A 20,000-nucleotide genomic window follows, 5' to 3' on the forward strand; every position below is an offset into this window, starting at 1 on the left:
ATGAACGTGTTGTTCGATCAGTTAGACTAGCTGGTTACTTACTAGTAACTAATCTAAACCAGTGCTTTACTCACCTGGTAAGTATCAAAGTACATGTACTCATGGTGTAACATTTAGGTAGTTCTACTCAAGTATTTTTATTCAGGTTGTAAACATAGGAGAAAGGTTTCCTGTTACAGACACTTAATACTACTACTTCTACTACCACTACTACTCTTACTATTACTACTGCTAATACTACTTCACCTACAACTACCACTACTACTTCTACTGTAACTACTAATAATACTACTTCTACTATAACTACAACTAGTACTTATTCTATAACTACTTCTACTATTACTACTTTTACTACTACTACTACTACTACTACTACTACTGGATGATAGCACACAAGCTTAACAGGCTACAGGAAGAGGGATCACTACACTAAGAAGAAGAAGAAGAAGAAGAAGAAGAAGAAGAAGAAGAAGAAGAAGAAGAAGAAGAAGAAGAAGAAGAAGAAGAAGAAGAAGAAATAAAAAGATGAGTGTAACCAATGAGATTATTTTATTATGTGATTCTTTTCTTTCATTAATGATTCTTTTCATATCCAATAAATCACAGCCTGAACCTGCAGAACTTTGTTTATTTATTCATTCATTTTAATTCTATGATTTATAATATATTCAGGTTAGTTTTTAAGAAATGTAACCATACAAAATGACTGGGGGAAAAAAGATATAAAATGAAATAAAGGAGAAATAATTATTATATATAATTATAAGAAGTTTTTTATGAATCACATTTGTACCTGGCTGGAATTGTTGTGTAATATTAGCTGGTGTCATATTATAATATAGTATTATTATATGAGCCGTCTGATCTTTTCCCAACTTTCGGCTGGAGCTTGTGTTTTCGTCCACCTCAGTAAAATCCGTCTTTGTGTTATCAATGTTTGTTCATATTCAACCTCATTTATCTCCAGATCAGATATAAATGTGTGAAGCTCCTTCATTTAATCACAGAAGAGTTTTTATTGAAGAAGTTTTAATGTCACTTAAACTACCAACTACTTCTCTGCATTCCTTTCTTAAATTCTTAAATAATTCTTAAAGATTTCAATGAGTTACATAAACTGTTAATAAAAACGTTCATAGACTCCAGGTCCAGAAACGTCAGGAAACATTCAGGAGTTTCTGTCTCAGTCTCTAGTTTCAAGTCTTCTTCAAACAGCTGATGTTCATTTAGTGAATTATGATCATTTAGAGTCAAACAGACCATAAAGCACGGGGGGGGGGGGGATACAGGTGCAGGTGGCAGGGTGTTGGTGGGCGTGTCCTCTAGCTCTCAGTCAGGCTCCACCCCCCCGCTCCTCTTAAAAAACAAAATGTCAAAGTGAGGCTTCAACGACAGCTCAGAAACCGACAGGTCTCAGAACGACTCTTTGAGCTCAGGGTTAAACACTGGGATCAGAATCTGACTCCTGCTGTTTGAACAGCACTCACCTCCTCCTCCTCCTCGGCCCGGCACAGCCTGAGCTGCAGATGAGGAGGTGGAGGAGAAGATGGATGCAGGAGGAGACGCAGACTCTCAGGCCAAAAGAGAAGGTAGAGGAGGAAACCTTAAGGCTTTAAATTCAACACTGTCATTAGGGTTAGGAAGTTAGTTCCTCTTTGTTAGTGACGTCCATCACATCCATCACATCCATCACATCCATCACATCCATCACATCCATCACATCCATCACATCCATCACGTCCATCACATCCATCACATCCATCACGTCCATCACATCCATCACATCCATCACATCCATCACATCCATCACGTCCATCACATCCATCACATCCATCACATCCATCACATCCATCACATCCATCACATCCATCACATCCATCACATCCATCACGTCCATCACGTCCATCACATCCATCACGTCCATCACATCCATCACATCCATCACATCCATCACATCCATCACATCCATCACCTCCATCACATCCATCACATCCATCACATCCATCACATCCATCACATCCATCACATCCATCACATCCATCACATCCATCACATCCATCACGTCCATCACATCCATCACATCCATCACATCCATCACATCCATCACGTCCATCACATCCATCACATCCATCACATCCATCACGTCCATCACATCCATCACATCCATCACGTCCATCACATCCATCACATCCATCACATCCATCACATCCATCACATCCATCACGTCCATCACATCCATCACATCCATCACATCCATCACGTCCATCACATCCATCACATCCATCACATCCATCACGTCCATCACATCCATCACATCCATCACGTCCATCACATCCATCACATCCATCACATCCATCACGTCCATCACATCCATCACATCCATCACGTCCATCACATCCATCACATCCATCACGTCCATCACATCCATCACATCCATCACATCCATCACGTCCATCACATCCATCACATCCATCACATCCATCACGTCCATCACGTCCATCACGTCCATCACGTCCATCACATCCATCACGTCCATCACGTCCATCACATCCATCACGTCCATCACATCCATCACATCCATCACATCCATCACATCCATCACGTCCATCACATCCATCACATCCATCACATCCATCACGTCCATCACATCCATCACATCCATCACATCCATCACGTCCATCACGTCCATCACATCCATCACGTCCATCACATCCATCACATCCATCACGTCCATCACATCCATCACATCCATCACATCCATCACGTCCATCACATCCATCACATCCATCACATCCATCACGTCCATCACATCCATCACATCCATCACATCCATCACGTCCATCACATCCATCACATCCATCACATCCATCACATCCATCACGTCCATCACGTCCATCACGTCCATCACGTCCATCACATCCATCACGTCCATCACGTCCATCACATCCATCACATCCATCACATCCATCACGTCCATCACATCCATCACGTCCATCACGTCCATCACATCCATCACGTCCATCACGTCCATCACGTCCATCACATCCATCACGTCCATCACGTCCATCACATCCATCCACATCCAATCACGTCCATCACATCCATCACATCATCACGTCCACACGTCCATCACATCCATCACACCTCACATTCATTCACGTCCATCACATCCATCACATCCATCCATCCAATTCGACATCCATCACTTCCATCACATCCATCACGTCCATCACAATCCATCACCATCCATCACGTCCATCACATCCATCACATCCATCACGTCCATCACGTCCATCACATCCATCACATCCATCACGTCCATCACATCCATCACATCCATCACATCCATCACATCCATCACGTCCATCACGTCCATCACGTCCATCACGTCCATCACATCCATCACATCCATCACGTCCATCACGTCCATCACGTCCATCACATCCATCACATCCATCACATCCATCACGTCCATGCAAGTCCATCACGTCCATCAAGTCCATCACATCCATCACGTCCATCACGTCCATCACGTCCATCACGTCCATCACATCCATCACATCCATCACATCCATCACATCCATCACATCCATCACATCCATCACGTCCATCACATCCATCACATCCATCACATCCATCACGTCCATCACATCCATCACATCCATCACATCCCAGTATCATTACTCTCTGTCTGTCAGGTCTCAGGTACATCACAGAGGAGCTGTTGTTGAAGTTGACTGGTTGTGTGTGTGTGTGTGTGTGTGTGTGTGTGTGTGTGTGTGTGTGTGTGTGTGTGTGTGTGTGTGTGTGTGTGTGTGTGTGTGTGTGTGTGTTTCGACTGTCGTCATCTTCAGGTTTTAAACTCAACCACAGCATCATCCAGAGAGACTGAAAAAGTGAAGCCAAAGCATCTCTATCACCCCCTGGTGTCTGGCTGCAGTATAGTTCAGAAACCCCTCCTCCTCCATGTTAGCAGTTGGAACATGGACCAAACAAAAAATCAAAGTTGATGCAGAATCCTGATGATATTTCTGCAATATGACTGGTTACGACACATTGAGGCTGTGATTCATGTCATGGTGTAAAGAAACAGCAGCACCTTATAATAGATTCCTTAGATCCTTGAAACATACCACTGAAATAATCTGATTGACAAGAATGAACTATCACATACCAATGTATTTTTTGAAAATATCTTACATGTCTTTTATTTTAAAACATTTGACAATCATTTGTATCATTAGTCATTGTACAAAAAGCATTGAAAGACAGTTTAAAGTTTAAAATGACTGTGAGCGATTCCTCATCTGGCAGAAGCCTGGTACCTGATTTGTTCCTCGATCATCATGCTTCATTATTTATCTTCATTTTTGACTTTGCTTCTGTAAAACACTGCACCACAGAAATAAAAAGAGTGAATGCTGCCTTGAACCTTGAGCATTGAATCTTGAATCTTGAACCTTGAACCTTGAACGTTGTACCCTGAATCTTGAATCTTGAATCTTGAATCTTGAATCTTGAACCTTGAATCTTGAATCTTGAATCTTGAATCTTGAATGCCTTCTGTGGCATTTTACTGTGCCAGTCATACTGGTTGATGCCATGTGATCGAAAAACCCAAAACATTTGACATGGAGCATAAAGACAGTAAAGAGGTAACACACTGCACACCGGTGAAAGACTCTGTATCGTGAGTCAAAATTCAGATCTTAAAATTCTGAAATTTTGCAGCACACTCATTCATTTTTGACTTTGCTTCTGTAAAACACTCTGCACCACAAAAACTTGACGACAGAAATAAAAATAGTGAATGCTGCCAAACTAACTGCCAGCAGACAGGCAATGACATCAATGGAATAGTACTGGACCGTGGACATCTTATAAGACTCTGTCCTGAGGTGCGGCGCCCCCTTGTGCCTCATGACGAACTCGATCCAGAATACGGCATGGTCCAGTGGTTTTATGGGCTGATCTCTCTGCAGGTTGGACAGCTTCCTCATGTTCTCCCTGTAGCTCGGTTCATAGAGAACCTCCTTGAGAGCCTCCAAGAAGTTCTCTCTGTTCACAGTTGCAATGTCCATGACTTTGGCCACACCTCTTACTTTCATCTTGAAGAAGTTGTCAGGCTGATCAAACATGAGAGGCAGGCCCACCAGGGGAACGCCGTGGTAGACGGCCTCCTGTATTCCATTGGTTCCTCCATGGGCCACAAACAGTCTGGTCTTGGGGTGACCCAGGAGGTCATTCTGAGGCAGCCAGTCTAAGAGTAAGGTGTTGTTCCCAAGAGTGGACGGTCTTTTTCCTTTGTGCCTCCAGATCACCTTTTGAGGAAGTTGGGCAAAAGCTGCTGCGATGTCGTCAGTGACGTCCTCTGGAAGGTTTGCCACCAGGGTTCCCAACGTCATAACAATGACACCATGTTCACCAGAGCTCTGGACAAACTCCTCAAGTTCTTTGGACAGAGGCTTGGAGGGTTTGCACTGAAACCCCGACATGTAGATGATGTTTGGCATTGTGGGTCTTGGGAACTCAAAGGTAAAATCGTTCCTCATCAGCCAGATATCTGCCGCTTGGAACAGCTCCATGTAATGTACGTCACTGCCGAAGTGACGATGGACAAAAGGTTTGTAGTTTGAATCCACAGTGTACCAAATTTGAAAACATGTAAATAAATAGAAGAGGAAGTTGTTGACTCTCTGGGTGAAGGTCATCTTGTCAGTCAGCTCTGTCTCTGGTATTGGGACATATGAGACTGGGGATGGTGCTATTGCCTGATGTCCCTCACCCTGAATGGTCCACCTCACATTGAAGACAAGTGGAAGACCCAAGCGGTGACCCAGAAGCACCCCTCCACCAATAGCAGGATCTGTCAGAACCAAATCATAATTGGCATCGTGAAAACCCTGCATCAGTTTGGTGTCCTGGAACATCTCCTCCAACATCTCAAGCAGCTGCTTATGCATGTGATAGAATGTGTTTAGCATTCCAAATCGCAGAGATATAACATTCCAAAGTGATGCACCTTCCCGCCGCATCTTCAGCGTTGCGGTTACAAATGTGCCAAAGTTTTCCTCATCAAAACCAGTTGAGGATTTAATAGTGATGGACTTGTAGTGGGGAGAATCTTGCTTGATGTACCAGGCGTCTAACGGTCGCAGAACTGTGATCTCATGCCCTCTTGAGTGAAGCTCCTCGATGAGGACTTTCATGTTGATCCAGTGGCTTCCATCTACAGGGAACACCAAGACTTTCCCTCCATCTACCAAGAGTGCAGAGCACAGCAGCACTGCGAGTGACACGAGGCTGGTTCGGTACATCTCTGAAAAGGAATCCAGACAAGACACGTGAGGATGTTAGAAGGTCCTTCTGAACGGAGGTTTTCAGTTCAACACAATGCATCAACTCAAACAACTGACTTGTTAGTGCTGACTCTGAGCATGTCTCCTATGTGTGGATGCAGATATGAACGTATTAATTCATAAATAATAGGAATGCATTATTTGATATAAGGAAGGGTTATGTAAAGGAGAGAAATGTTGTTAAAGAAGATTTGAAATGACTTTTCAATCATTATTTCCCAGTTTATTTCATTAAGATATAAGATGATTTATAATAATTGAACTTGGTTATTTAATTGCACTTTTTAGCATATAACTGGTCTTTTATTATATATGTTTCATTAAGTCTTTTTAAGTGTCACTATTGTGTCTTTTAGGATGACAGTTTGCTTGTTTGCTCCCTTGAATCTTGAATCTAAAATACCTTCTGTGGCTTTTAACTGTGCTCGACAAAGCAAACACCTGTGTACTGTACACAGGTGTTGATTCTACTGCTGCCACTGCTACTACTAATGCTTCCTGTACTCCTTCTAGTACTACTTTACCAATGGTTTTCTTCTACTACTACTGCTACTACTAATGCTACTGCATGTCAGAGACAAACACAGTGAGTTTGTTCTCTTGTTCAATGTGTATTTAAAGAAATAGCAGTACATTATAATGAATTCCTTAGATCATTGAAAGGTCTGCAAATGTAAAAGTAATAAAATCACAGTTTGTCAAGAATTGAACTGAGTTCGACTGTTATGCATTATTTATTTTTCATATATTTTAAGTATCTTTTATTTTAAAACATTTGACAATCATTTGTATTGTTGGTCATTGTACAAAAAGCATTGAAGGACATTTTAAAGTGTAAAATTATATTGAGCGATTCCTCATAAGACAGAAGCCTGTTACCATGTTTGAATGTGTTTTTGTGATGCTTCTCTGAAGTGACTTTTCTGTAAAAATGTGCAACGTAAATGAGAATAATGAATATGTTTGATCGTACATTAAGCTCATAAACATCAGTGGGTGTACATGGAAAATACATTTCATTACATATTATCTTAAGTCAGTTTTATCCAAAGTGAATTACAATAATTTCATTCAACCATGAGGGAACAAACCCAGAACAGCAAGAATCATGCAAGTGCAATTAAGCTTCAAAAAGCCAAACTACAAGTGCTACATGTAGCTGCCATATGTCAGTGCATTTCATTTTAAAATTCAAAAATTGCCAAAAACAGCCCAAAATAAATGAATGGGAGTCAAGGTCTCTCGCCCATTTAGAGTGAGAGTGGAGCAGGACAGATTTCATTCAGTCTAAACTGCTCTCAAAGTCACAAATGGAGGTTTTCATACATGATTTTTAGACCAAAACGTAGGAAAATGTGTTAGCTTCGCAGAAATGTCACTATTAAATATATCAGAGCTAAACATTTGGCTGTATGCATTTTTTATACTTTAGTTCTCTGAGCTCTCCATTGGGTCTCATGTTAATTTAGAGAGGAAATATCGGTAAGGAGCCCGAAAGTCAAGATTTTCTAACTCGCTCCCACAGTCCCATTTCTTAACTCTAACCAATAAAAAATATATCTGTGTGTTCGGCAAAGTCTTGGGATTCTCACAGGGTTTTTATTTCACAGATACGACTTATAGTTTTTGAGAAAGAAGCAGTTGTTCGGGGACTGCGGAAGAGCATAGAGCTGTCTCTTCCCCATTGGGTCTAATGTTAATTTTGAGAGGAATTTTCTGGAAGAAGCCAAACGTTTCTAATTCACTCCCACTGTCAAATCTTTTTACTCTTACCATTAAAAAAAATATATATTTGTTCGGCAACGTCTTGGGATGCTCACGGTGTTTTTATTTCAGAGATAGGAATTATAGTTTTTGAATAATCGCACGTTGTTCAAGGGCTTTGCTAGGGTGTAGCTTTCTCTTTTCCAGCGTGTTTAGCCAGGACAGATTCCTTTGATGTCTTTGATGCTGCGATTCAAGTAGCAGCACGTTTTTAGAAGGCGAAGAGGTATTGAGGATGACTACTGGGCGGCCACATGGCAGTCTGTAGACAGCCATACAAGCCAGTAGCCAGTCGGATTTATCTTTAGCCTTTGCGTTCGTTACTATTTTTGTTTGTTGTTTTGCTGGCTGTTTGGATCGGCTCCCAAGGGTTTGGATCCGTCTTTCTCTCTCTCCCTCAAAATGGCAACGTCTCTCTCTCTCTCACCAACCTGGATCATGTTGTAAACATGCAGCTTTTATAAATGTCTGTCTCGAGCACTAGGCACACATTCAAAATTTCTCGGCAGGAGGAATTTTCTAGATTTTATATATAAACACCGGAGTTAAAGATGGTTATTAGACATAATCTTCTTAACCAAGGTATAGTCTGAAGAGATGTGTCCTTAGTCTGCGGAGGAAGACGTGTAGACTTTCTGTCCTAATGTCAATGGGGAGCTCGTTCCACCGTTTGGGAGCCAGGACAGCAAACAGTCGGGATTTTGTTGAGTGGCAGCTACTCCCTCGCAGTGGACTCTTAAATATAAATGCTTAGAGAATCCCAACGTGTTTATCAAAACAGTTTTATTTGAATCAAACATTAATAATGAATAAGTATATAAAGGTAAAGTAGCAGGTTTGACTGAAATGAGTTGTTGGCTGTTGGCAGTGGCAACTGTTGAAAACTCTGCGCACGGTGCTGAGGTGGTGAGACAGTGTGAAGTTGGTGCATTCAGCTGCACACTAGTGAAAGATTTAGTATCGTTTTCATGAATCAAAATTCAGATCTTAAAATTCTGAAATTTTGCAGCACACTCATTCATTTTTGACTTTGCTTCTGTAAAACACTGCACCACAAAAACTTGACGACAGAAATAAAAAGAGTGAATGCTGCCAAACTAACTGCCAGCAGACAGGCAATGACATCAATGGAATAGTACTGGACCGTGGACATCTTATAAGACTCTGTCCTGAGGTGCGGCGCCCCCTTGTGCCTCATGACGAACTCGATCCAGAATACGGCATGGTCCAGTGGTTTTATGGGCTGATCTCTCTGCAGGTTGGACAGCTTCCTCATGTTCTCCCTGTAGCTCGGTTCATAGAGAACCTCCTTGAGAGCCTCCAAGAAGTTCTCTCTGTTCACAGTTGCAATGTCCATGACTTTGGCCACACCTCTTACTTTCATCTTGAAGAAGTTGTCAGGCTGATCAAACATGAGAGGCAGGCCCACCAGGGGAACGCCGTGGTAGACGGCCTCCTGTATTCCATTGGTTCCTCCATGGGCCACAAACAGTCTGGTCTTGGGGTGACCCAGGAGGTCATTCTGAGGCAGCCAGTCTAAGAGTAAGGTGTTGTTCCCAAGAGTGGACGGTCTTTTTCCTTTGTGCCTCCAGATCACCTTTTGAGGAAGTTGGGCAAAAGCTGCTGCGATGTCGTCAGTGACGTCCTCTGGAAGGTTTGCCACCAGGGTTCCCAACGTCATAACAATGACACCATGTTCACCAGAGCTCTGGACAAACTCCTCAAGTTCTTTGGACAGAGGCTTGGAGGGTTTGCACTGAAACCCCGACATGTAGATGATGTTTGGCATTGTGGGTCTTGGGAACTCAAAGGTAAAATCGTTCCTCATCAGCCAGATATCTGCCGCTTGGAACAGCTCCATGTAATGTACGTCACTGCCGAAGTGACGATGGACAAAAGGTTTGTAGTTTGAATCCACAGTGTACCAAATTTGAAAACATGTAAATAAATAGAAGAGGAAGTTGTTGACTCTTTGGGTGAAGGTCATCTTGTCAGTCAGCTCTGTCTCTTGTATTGGGACATATGAGAGTGGGGATGGTGCTATTGCCTGATGTCCCTCACCCTGAATGGTCCACCTCACATTTAAGACAAGTGGAAGACCCAAGCGGTGACCCAGAAGCACCCCTCCACCAATAGCAGGATCTGTCAGAACCAAATCATAATTGGCATCGTGAAGGCTCTGCATCAGTTTGGTGTCCTGGAACATCTCCTCCAACATCTCAAGCAGCTGCTTATGTATGACATACAACACGTTAAATTTTTTGTACTGCAGAGATATGTATTTCCAAAGGGATGCACCTTCCAGACGCATGTTCACCATTGAAGATATTAATGTGCCAAAGTTTTCCTCATCAAAACCAGTTGAGGATTTAATAGTGATGGACTTGTAGTGGGGAGAATCTTGCTTGATGTACCAGCTGTCTAACGGTCGCAGAACTGTGATCTCATGCCCTCTTGAGTGAAGCTCCTCGATGAGGACTTTCATGTTGATCCAGTGGCTTCCATCTACAGGGAACACCAAGACTTTCCCTCCATCTACCAAGAGTGCAGAGCACAGCAGCACTGCGAGTGACACGAGGCTGGTTCGGTACATCTCTGAAAAGGAATCCAGACAAGACACGTGAGGATGTTAGAAGGTCCTTCTGAACGGAGGTTTTCAGTTCAACACAATGCATCAACTCAAACAACTTGGTTTAAAGAACAGTCTATTTTGAGCTACTTTATACTTTTAAACGTTTTAGTGCTGACTGTGAGATGGCTTCTTACGTGTGACTGATATTCTACTGAGGCTACCGAGGAGTTTGAAGAAGCAGAGGAGTTTCAGAGAGCGGATTGATCTGGAGCAGTAGATAGCCATATGTCTGAGGGAGGATGATTCTTTCTTATCACAATATTTCTCAGTGAAATTCAGTTGCCAATCAACAGATGAGCTATAACCAACCAACTACTTACTCAGCAGGAAAAAATGATATATTTATATTGTTAAAGCATCAATAAGTTACTGCCAATCTGTGAATTGAATTTCTATGTGGGTTTTTTATCATCAAAATTAAAACACCATTTTAAACAAAAAAGGAAACACGACATAGTTCACATAGTATCACAGCAATGTGTTCAAAAGGAAATAAAAATACTCTGGATTCAACACCTCCGCTTTACTTTTTGTACAACTTGGTTGAAGTCGGTAATGTCTTTGACAAGTGTCTCTTCCACAGAGAGCATGGCCGAGGCAGGGAGACGATCCTGTGACACTGTGTTCCTGAGGAAGGTCCTGACTTCAGTGTTGAGAAGCACCTTGAGATTCAGCTGTAGTCCTTGGAGGAGAGATGAGGATCTTCAGCAGAGCTGCAGTCTCTGAGGTGTCCTGTAGGTGGTTGCCTGTGAAGAGTTGGTGCCGAGGCACAGTTCTGCTGTTCCTGAACTCATCATCAAAGAGAACCTCTCCATATGGAGATAGGATCACAAACCTAAAAAAAACCAAATGCACCATTTTAATACAATATGGAGAGAGTATAATATAGTATGGCATGGTATAGTACAAAGTAATCGTATGAATATATGTTAATTATTCATATTATATAGTAGCCAATCCCACACACTGTATCTAGCCCAGGCCTGGTAAGTGCAGCAACCTGCCTCGAGCCTGTGACCCCCCCCCCCCCCCGCTTACCTACGAACATGGTATTATCTGTCTGATAACTCAAGATGACAGGTCTATTACAACAGACCGTAACACTAACATCAAAACATATGGAGATATGAGCCACCTTTACATTATACATGCTATTACAATAATAAACACATAAAAAATCATTTGTTTTACAGTGCAGCCACGTTGTCCACAGAGAGTAGGGAGGGACTCTCTGAACGGAGCCAGAAGGGAAAAGTTCCTCTTTAGCTGCTTGTTAAATTGTCCAGAAACGTTGAATTACTTAAGTTGTACAAGAATCATAAACATTAAATGGTCTGTATTTATATATTAACACAATATCAGCAGTATTACAATAACAGCAGAACATACGTATTAATTCACCTGATTTCTTTCGGTCGATCTCGCAGTCTTCACTGTCGATCTCTGGACTCGCTGTCTGCGTCGCGCCGCAGATCAGCTGTGTGTCGGTTGTTCACACGGCAGCGTGTCGGTTACCGGCGGCGGAGCTGCTGGTTTATCTCCTGCTTTGCCTTCGAAACAAGTGGATTCATGTACTAAACTAAACACCAGGACTCTACGGTCTGAAGACGAGCACCTCCCGGTCTGTCGATAACAATCAAAGCCCCGTGAGATCAAAGGAATGGATTCAGAAAGTGAAACGCTGGAGTGCTTTTACTTTGAAACGGGTTCGGGAAGTGTTGTAAATACGTTTGTGTCATAGACAGATAAACGTTGTGTTTCACAGAAGAATAAAAAGAGAAAATGATCTTTTACCTGAGTTTGAATATTTATCTTTTGAACTTATGTCACAAACGTGCATTTTAAAATGTTAAAACCACTTTCTGTGTGCGTTTCAAAATAAAAGCACTCCAGCGTTTCTGTTGACGGAATCCATTCTTTTGTTTAAAAAGGAGATTATATTGTGAAATATTTGCAGGAGCGGAAGACGCACGGCTTCATACTGTGTAGTACTGGTATTTATTTGAGTACAAGGGACTTCTTTCATACAAGGAAATAATCATATTTATGACCATATTCAAATCAAAGCCCATTGAACACATTGTGCTGCAGCAGCTCCTCTGCACAACATGTTGTGGAACTGAAGCTAAATATTGTGCACTGAACAGATGCTGTAAATATGAATTGATATTAATGTGAATTTAGTGCATTGAATAGATAAAGTTGCACAACTGCCTTTCTTTGTGTTTATTTATGATCGTACATTCAGCCTTTACAGAAATTGCATCAATATGACCCTAAGTGGGTTTCTTGGGAGATATCCTGGTGGTAGATCTCAGCTTACGTTTGGAATTAAAAAGTGATCTTGGGCTCGAAAAGCTTGGTGATCGCTGCTCTAGATGCATAATGAGGTTAAGTTGGTGAGCATAGCAGTGGACGGAGTGTGCATCCATATGCACATCTTGCACCTTCCTATGCTCACCGCCTGTGGCTCCTCTCAGGACGCCGTCATACTCCTGGGAAATGAGCTGAACCTTTTCAGAAGTGCTGTGGCACTTTGGAGAGGCATAAGTTCAAAAAACCCTTTTAGCACATTATGGGCTTTGTCAATGTAGCGCATCACAAGCACCAGCTGTTACTGGGTGGATATGTGCATTGTTTCATCCGATTGGATAGAGACAGAGTCCTCACTCCTGATCTCCTCTCTGATGCTCCCCCTCACTGGAGCGTGCAGTCCAGGAGTTCATTGTGCTTACGGATTCCTATCCTATAGCCTTCATCAAGTTAACTCTCCGGAACATGGCGCGCTGCCTTGCATTGTTAATGTGGACCATAGTTTGCTCATGCTTCTTTGCCCTTCCTAAAAGGTGCTTTAGATCAGTCTTACCCATCTGGATCCATGCTAGATCTGATCCTGCTGTTTGAAATGGGAGGCAGGGAAAGCAAAATAGAGCATTGGTTTCGTTGCATGCGGTTAGCAAACCCTCTTCTCAAAAACGATCTGGGATATTGTCTTCCTCTGTCTTTCGAAGTTTCCGTCCCCATTTGTCATTAACTCCGTGATCGTGTGTGACCTGAACTTTGTCCTTTGTTAACCGTATGTAACCCCGCCCACTTTACCCTCGTAAGGTTTGAATGAACGTGAATGTGTGACAACTTCAACTGAGAAGCCCCTCCCTTAAGCGGAAATACATCACGTCACCCATTTAGACAACGTAAAATATTTTGTATCTTTTAATCTTCCTTTTATTGCAGATTATACATGTCACACACTAAGTATTATATATTTAGTGTGTGACAAAAACCATATAGACATGGTTTTTGGGAAACCAAAGTTCGGCCTCCATGTTCAGTCAAAGCCTGAAGCCGCATGTTCCTTTGTTCCGGAGGAAACCAGAGCAAGTCTCCCAGGGGGCATCAACGTCACACAGAGGTGTGAAAACCCCCCCAGGGACACAGGTTTCAACTCCCATTGGTCACTCTGGACCCCATGACCTGTGAGGTCACCGGGCCAATATAAGGCCTGTTCCCCCTCTTCTGTCTCTTCTGTCCTCTTCCTACAATCCCTCCAAGGAGAGAAGGCTGTGGAGCCTCTTCTCCAGCTCACATCTTCTCTTCCCATCCAACTCTTCGAGAGGAGCACAAAGGTGCAGCTTCCAGCTCATCTCACCAAGGAAACCTCCTCGCACTCCAAGCTCTACCAACGTCCTAGCAGCGACTCGATGTCCTGCTTGAAAACTTCAACCAGCAACTGAGCTGCACAGCTCAACAGAATCACTAAGGCGGGAGCCACGAACCAGCCGACGACTTCACAAAACTGCGAACTGCACAGCAACTCGTTTTCCTTTCCACGGACGGGTAACACAACTGGGCTTAATAATTATACTAGGCTAAGCAAAGACTGTTTATTCGATTCTGTGTGAGGTTTATAAGTTTGATTTGTGTTGTGATATTGTGGTTACAAGTTGTTGAGAAAGTTAATGTTAGTTATGCTCTTCAGTCCTTCCGTGCATGCATCTAGTAACTTCCTCTAATTTGGCACCAACACACAGACACACGCATAACTCTTCACCTCATTAACATTCCAATAGGTGGGGGGAACGGTGTTATCTTCAAAGTGGCCAGCCGCCATTTTGAGAGCACGCTGACTCACACAGACACACACATGTATACACACATACCTATCTTTGTTTAGTAATTACACCGTTAGTAATTTGTGTTTTTATACTTTATTATATTCATAATAAATGTTTTTCTTTCACAAATGTTTTTCCATTAATGTTGCATAAGTGAATTTCGCCAACCTCTACACTGTCAAGAACTCCATATCCTTCAACTTAGCTAACTATCTATATGGTAATTTTGGTTATAGTTATTAATTTAATTGTTAATCATAGTTCCAAATTTGTAGGTAGAACCTTTATGAGACTTAATCAATAAATTGGCTATCTTTTCCCTTCCTTTGAAGGGTGGTGCCCCGAGGTAACTTTAATCAATTAAAGTTATTATTTAATATTAATAATAAAATATTAATATTTAATATTTTATTTTGATAACCAAATTTATTGAATGCCGAAAGGCACACCATTTTATGGTATCACGTTTAATGCATTATGGCACAACACATTTCATATAAAAACTAGGGCTATCCAACAATTACAATTTTTAATCAGATTAATCACCATTTCTAAATTCCCCAATAAATCCCCATTTTCTCTGTATATTGTTGTGGGAACGGAAAGATAAATGACAGGTGGATATATACATTTAACATTTGTTCAAAGTCCAAATGATAGTTATTAAGATTGAAAAATGTAATTAAATCAAACTAAAACCTACCACACCATAATTACATGTGTCTGTCTCTTTGCTTTGCCTCTGAGCAAACATAGGATGATGTAATTCAGAACATTATTTTTTATCAAACTCAAAGAACCTTCATCCTAAACAATCCAGGCTTCTTAACCTTTGCTCTTTTTTTTTTTTTAGCAAATATAGGATGATTGAATAAAACTTTTTTCTTTTCTTTTTTAAATCAAACAAACAACCAAACCTTTACACATTTAAATGTGAATGTGAAATCTGAATCTGAGCCCATCTGCAGAAGCAGTGTTGAGCCAGTTCACACTTAAAAAGAACCAGTTCCCAGTTCAGTTCATGCAGATGAAGATGAACTGGTTCAGGTTCACAGTTCATGTGTTATTGGGAGGATTCAGGTGACAAACGTCCGGTCGTGTGTTTGGTTCTGAGTCGATGGAGTCGGATCGTGTCTGCGTGTCGCTCATTCTAACACTGAGTCCTGACTGAGCGTCTCGTGTTGGACTGAACACGTTGACCAGTCTGCACATGGAGCGGCTCAATCTGCGCATGCGTCAATGTGTTAAAACAATTAACGCGTCAATTCCACAAATTAATCATCCCGCGTTGACGCGTTAATTTTGACAGCCCTAATAAAAACATATAGTATTTTTCAAATCCTTTATAATATGAAGGTCTACGTGATTCTTCCTCATGTTAAGAGTGGTTGGGCCGCCCCCTACTGACCAGCTGCCCCTGGTAAGATCTTAGGTGAGGTTTGGAGATGGCAGTCCAACCCCAGACTCCGTTGGCAGTGCACAGTGTGAATGATAGAGACACAGAGAGGAGCAGGAAATTACTGACAGAACCTGTTTTATGGTCCAAACATGAATCAAATAACCAAAGCATTTGTATAGAAATGATTCTACAGAACAAAATTTGATGGAGTCGGCTGCCTCGCATTCTCTATGCAGGAAAAACTCTTGAAAAGATACATGTGCTGTTCTGATCTGTTCCTGATTGAATCAGTGTCCTGTCACTTTAAATATCTAAATCCAAACTTTCATCTCTGCACTTACTGCGATTAGTGTGATGCTGAAAGAGCACAGATGTGTTGTGAGGTTCCTCAGTGTGAAGTGTTGTTGGAAGAGCAGACATGTGCAGACATGGACATGAACTCAGGGTTCTGCTGAAACTCCTTTCTCACAAAAACAACAGCAATACTCCGGTTGTGAAAACAGTTGTTCTGAAACATCTGCTTTGGATTAAAACGCCAGGCATATCTCTGAAACACTTACTGAGAGCTGGATGTTTGTGCAGCCAGGCTCCTTCACGGCAGACGACGGACGGCTCGGAGTCGGAGGGGGTTTGCAGGCACTGAGGGAAACTTCCGTGTTTGCTATATAGCGGCAGCAGCAGCCGCAGTACAGTTATGTAACGTGAACCAGGCAGCGGCTCACGTGTTGAACTCTGAGCTGGAGTTGTAGATAACGAGTCTTTACAGGATAATATGGCACAAAGATATGTGAGAAGAAACTCACACTTTGTTTGATTTATTCTTTTTGGTTGGACGTCTCTGATGGAACATGCACCGATCAGATTTCTTTACTTTAACTCAGTGCCAGCACCTTTAACTTGCTTTTATTTTGGAGAGCAGTGATCTGTAATTACTAAATAAAACACAAAAAGAACATTATAAAAAAAGAGTAGCAGTTATGCAATGTCAATGTGTAGAGACAGCAGTGGAATTCAAGTAAACTCTTACCTTGCACCCACATTGATAAGCTAATGTTTAACTTGTGAGTCAAGTCATTGTGATTTAGGTTGAATGTCCTTATGTAATCAAACACTTTGCATCTTTCAGCTGCAACATGACACTTCACCACTAGATGTCGCTACATGGACAGGTCTTTGAGGTCTCTTTTCTCTTCCTGTAAAATCTCTTTAGTGGGTTTTTTCTCTGACTTTACAAACAAAAACTAAACATTCCGAACATTTTTCTTCTGGAGAAACACTTGATCTTAGTGAGGACCCTCATGGACATAATGCACCTAGCCGGATGGGAGAGTGGCGAGGTCATAGGCACGGCGTGATTGGACCAAAGTGCAAGAGCAACAGCTTCCGATGAAAGCCTGTTAGTGCGTGCTCGGCCGGACGTCAGAGAGATTACACTGCAGTGCCTGCAGTTTGAAAAAAGACGTCTTGATATGAAAGCCTATCAGAGCGATGTGGGCCAGATTTGGCAAACAGGAGCGGACCACCCAAGGGCCACATCTGGGCAAAATCAAGCCTATTAATTACTGAACGTTGTTGTTTTTTAAGCATGTGTATGTGCCAGTATCGATGGTCCCAAGGCCCTCATGCATTTTCACTGAGGAATAATACAAATTCCTTTAAAATAGGTTCCTTGCACCATCTGTGCTCAGGCCCTAATTATCATTTAACATACATATCAAATATTGTGTCATTGCCTGTCTGCTGGCAGTTAGTTTGGCAGCATTCACTTGTAGTGGAAAAATTAACTAAGTGTGGTTGAAAACTATTTTGTAGTTGAAAGGTAAGTCTTTGCAGACCTGTTTGAGACTTTTATGACCTGACCTGTTTGTGACCTGAAACCTTTATGACCTTTTTGTCACTTATTTACTCTCCAAAGAACTGAATGGATGTCTGCTCTATCTCCAAAGGACACATGTAAATCAGATTTCTGTGTCTACAGAACCAGTCTGAACTGGCTCAGAGACAGCCTTAGTTCTCTTATATAAGATCCTTGCATTTGACTGTTCTGCATCTTCACTCTGAGATCCCTGTGACTCTCTGTGTTCATCCTTTCTGCAGAAAGCCCTGATTAAAATACACAAAGACAAATTTGGTGTTCCAGCCTCTTGTATTTCCAGATTTCCATGACACTTTTTCTTTCTTTCTTTATTTCTATTAATATCAAACAATGGTGGTATCATGTAAACAAACGGGCAATTAAAGGGTTAAATTCGGACAATTTATGAATATTGTCGTAGAATTTATGAGGGCTGGTGTTGGTTCCAAAAATGAAGTAACTAGGAGTGAAGTATAATATTATATTTACAGTGCAGCAGTTTTAGGGGGAAGTTTGTCTGTTCGTTCACAGGAAGCATTGAAAATGTGCAACGAAAAACTCAACCTGAGCCAAGAATTCAGTTTCAAGCTTCTAATGATTTTAAAACCCTGCAGGGTTCTGAATACTGTACTTAAACAGTTCATCAAATAAATGTCATCTAAATGTGTCCTATGATTGTCTAATACTGATGTTGTGTGTTAATTACTTTTCATTGTTCATTTTAATCATGATTTTAACAAGCTGAGAATCGAAATGATTCACTGAAGAGTCGTTTATTTACATCACATGTCCAACGGTTGAATCCCTCCAGTGCAGGTCCGACCTTTGACCTCTGAAATCTACATGAAGAAATGTCCTCAAAGTCTTCTTACAATATCGTGTTCATCAGCATGGGACGGACGGAGGGACGGACATTGGTACGTCTGTCCTACCTATGTACTTATTGTGTTATCATCATGTTAGCATGGACTTAGCATCTCTGCTGAAAACATCGACACAGGAAGTGATGTCAGACCAATGAACATCCTGTTGGTTTGATGACATCACATCTGTGACACCACAAACATCTCAAACACCAACATCTGCAGACAGCTGATCGTCCAATCATGTGTCCCCGTCATCATGTGTCCCCGTCCTGATCTGTCCGTCAGGAGACATCACCAACTGCATCATTATCACCTAGTAGTGACAGTCACTAGGCAACCAAGCACCTCGGGACTGCAACAGCTGCTGTCGACTTGCTGGAGGACAGTCTGAGAGAGAGAGACACAGGAGAGACAACAGGTGAGACACAGGTGAGACACAGGAGAGACAACAGGAGAGACACAGGTGAGACACAGGAGAGACAACAGGTGAGACACAGGTGAGACACAGGAGAGACAACAGGAGAGACACAGGTGAGACACAGGAGAGACAACAGGTGAGACACAGGTGAGACACAGGTGAGACAACAGGTGAGACACAGGTGAGACACAGGTGAGACAACAGGAGAGACACAGGAGAGACACAGGTGAGACACAGGTGAGACAACAGGAGAAACACAGGTGAGACACAGGAGAGACAACAGGTGAGACACAGGTGAGACACAGGTGAGACAACAGGAGAGACACAGGAGAGACACAGGTGAGACACAGGTGAGACAACAGGAGAGACACAGGAGAGACACAGGTGAGACAACAGGTGAGACAACAGGTGAGACACAGGTGAGACAACAGGAGAGACACAGGAGAGACACAGGTGAGACAACAGGAGAGACACAGGAGAGACAACAGGAGAGACACAGGAGAGACAACAGGAGAGACACAGGAGAGACACAGGAGAGACACAGGAGAGACAGCAGGTGAGACTCAGGTGAGACAACAGGAGAGACACAGGA

At 42.2% G+C, this 20,000-nt stretch overlaps 3 protein-coding genes across 3 annotated transcripts in view; all 3 read right to left on the minus strand.

Moving 5' to 3' along the window:
- Positions 1–4,184: 4,184 nt before the first annotated feature.
- LOC117768097 (UDP-glucuronosyltransferase 2A2-like) lies at positions 4,185–6,317 on the minus strand. The gene has a single exon (XM_034596186.1). It carries the CDS (start codon positions 6,315–6,317, stop codon positions 4,737–4,739), a length of 1,581 nt encoding a protein of 526 aa, XP_034452077.1. The 3' UTR covers positions 4,185–4,736.
- Positions 6,318–7,546: 1,229 nt separating this feature from the next.
- LOC117768098 (UDP-glucuronosyltransferase 2A2-like) lies at positions 7,547–16,960 on the minus strand. Its single transcript, XM_034596187.1, has 2 exons — positions 16,830–16,960; positions 7,547–10,718 (listed from the first exon to the last, which is right to left on the minus strand). The coding sequence occupies exon 2, from the start codon at positions 10,714–10,716 to the stop codon at positions 9,142–9,144; it is 1,575 nt and encodes a 524-aa protein (XP_034452078.1). The 5' UTR covers positions 10,717–10,718; positions 16,830–16,960; the 3' UTR covers positions 7,547–9,141.
- A 1,802-nt stretch (positions 16,961–18,762) lies between these two features.
- Positions 18,763–20,000, minus strand: part of tti2 (TELO2 interacting protein 2) — a 5,166-nt gene continuing 3,928 nt past the window's right edge. The window contains 1 exon segment of the mRNA XM_034596674.1: positions 18,763–19,377. Coding sequence (XP_034452565.1) covers positions 19,300–19,377 — 78 coding nt within the window. The 3' untranslated portion in view covers positions 18,763–19,299.

Source organism: Hippoglossus hippoglossus, chromosome 9 (genome assembly GCF_009819705.1).
Source record: "Hippoglossus hippoglossus isolate fHipHip1 chromosome 9, fHipHip1.pri, whole genome shotgun sequence".
Taxonomy (NCBI): Eukaryota; Metazoa; Chordata; class Actinopteri; order Pleuronectiformes; family Pleuronectidae; genus Hippoglossus; species Hippoglossus hippoglossus.

Coding starts and splice junctions, on each gene's coding strand:
- LOC117768097 (XM_034596186.1), bottom strand. CDS start 6,317: ATGTACCGAACCAGCCTCGTGTCACTCGCAGTGCTGCTGTGCTCTGCA.
- LOC117768098 (XM_034596187.1), bottom strand. CDS start 10,716: ATGTACCGAACCAGCCTCGTGTCACTCGCAGTGCTGCTGTGCTCTGCA.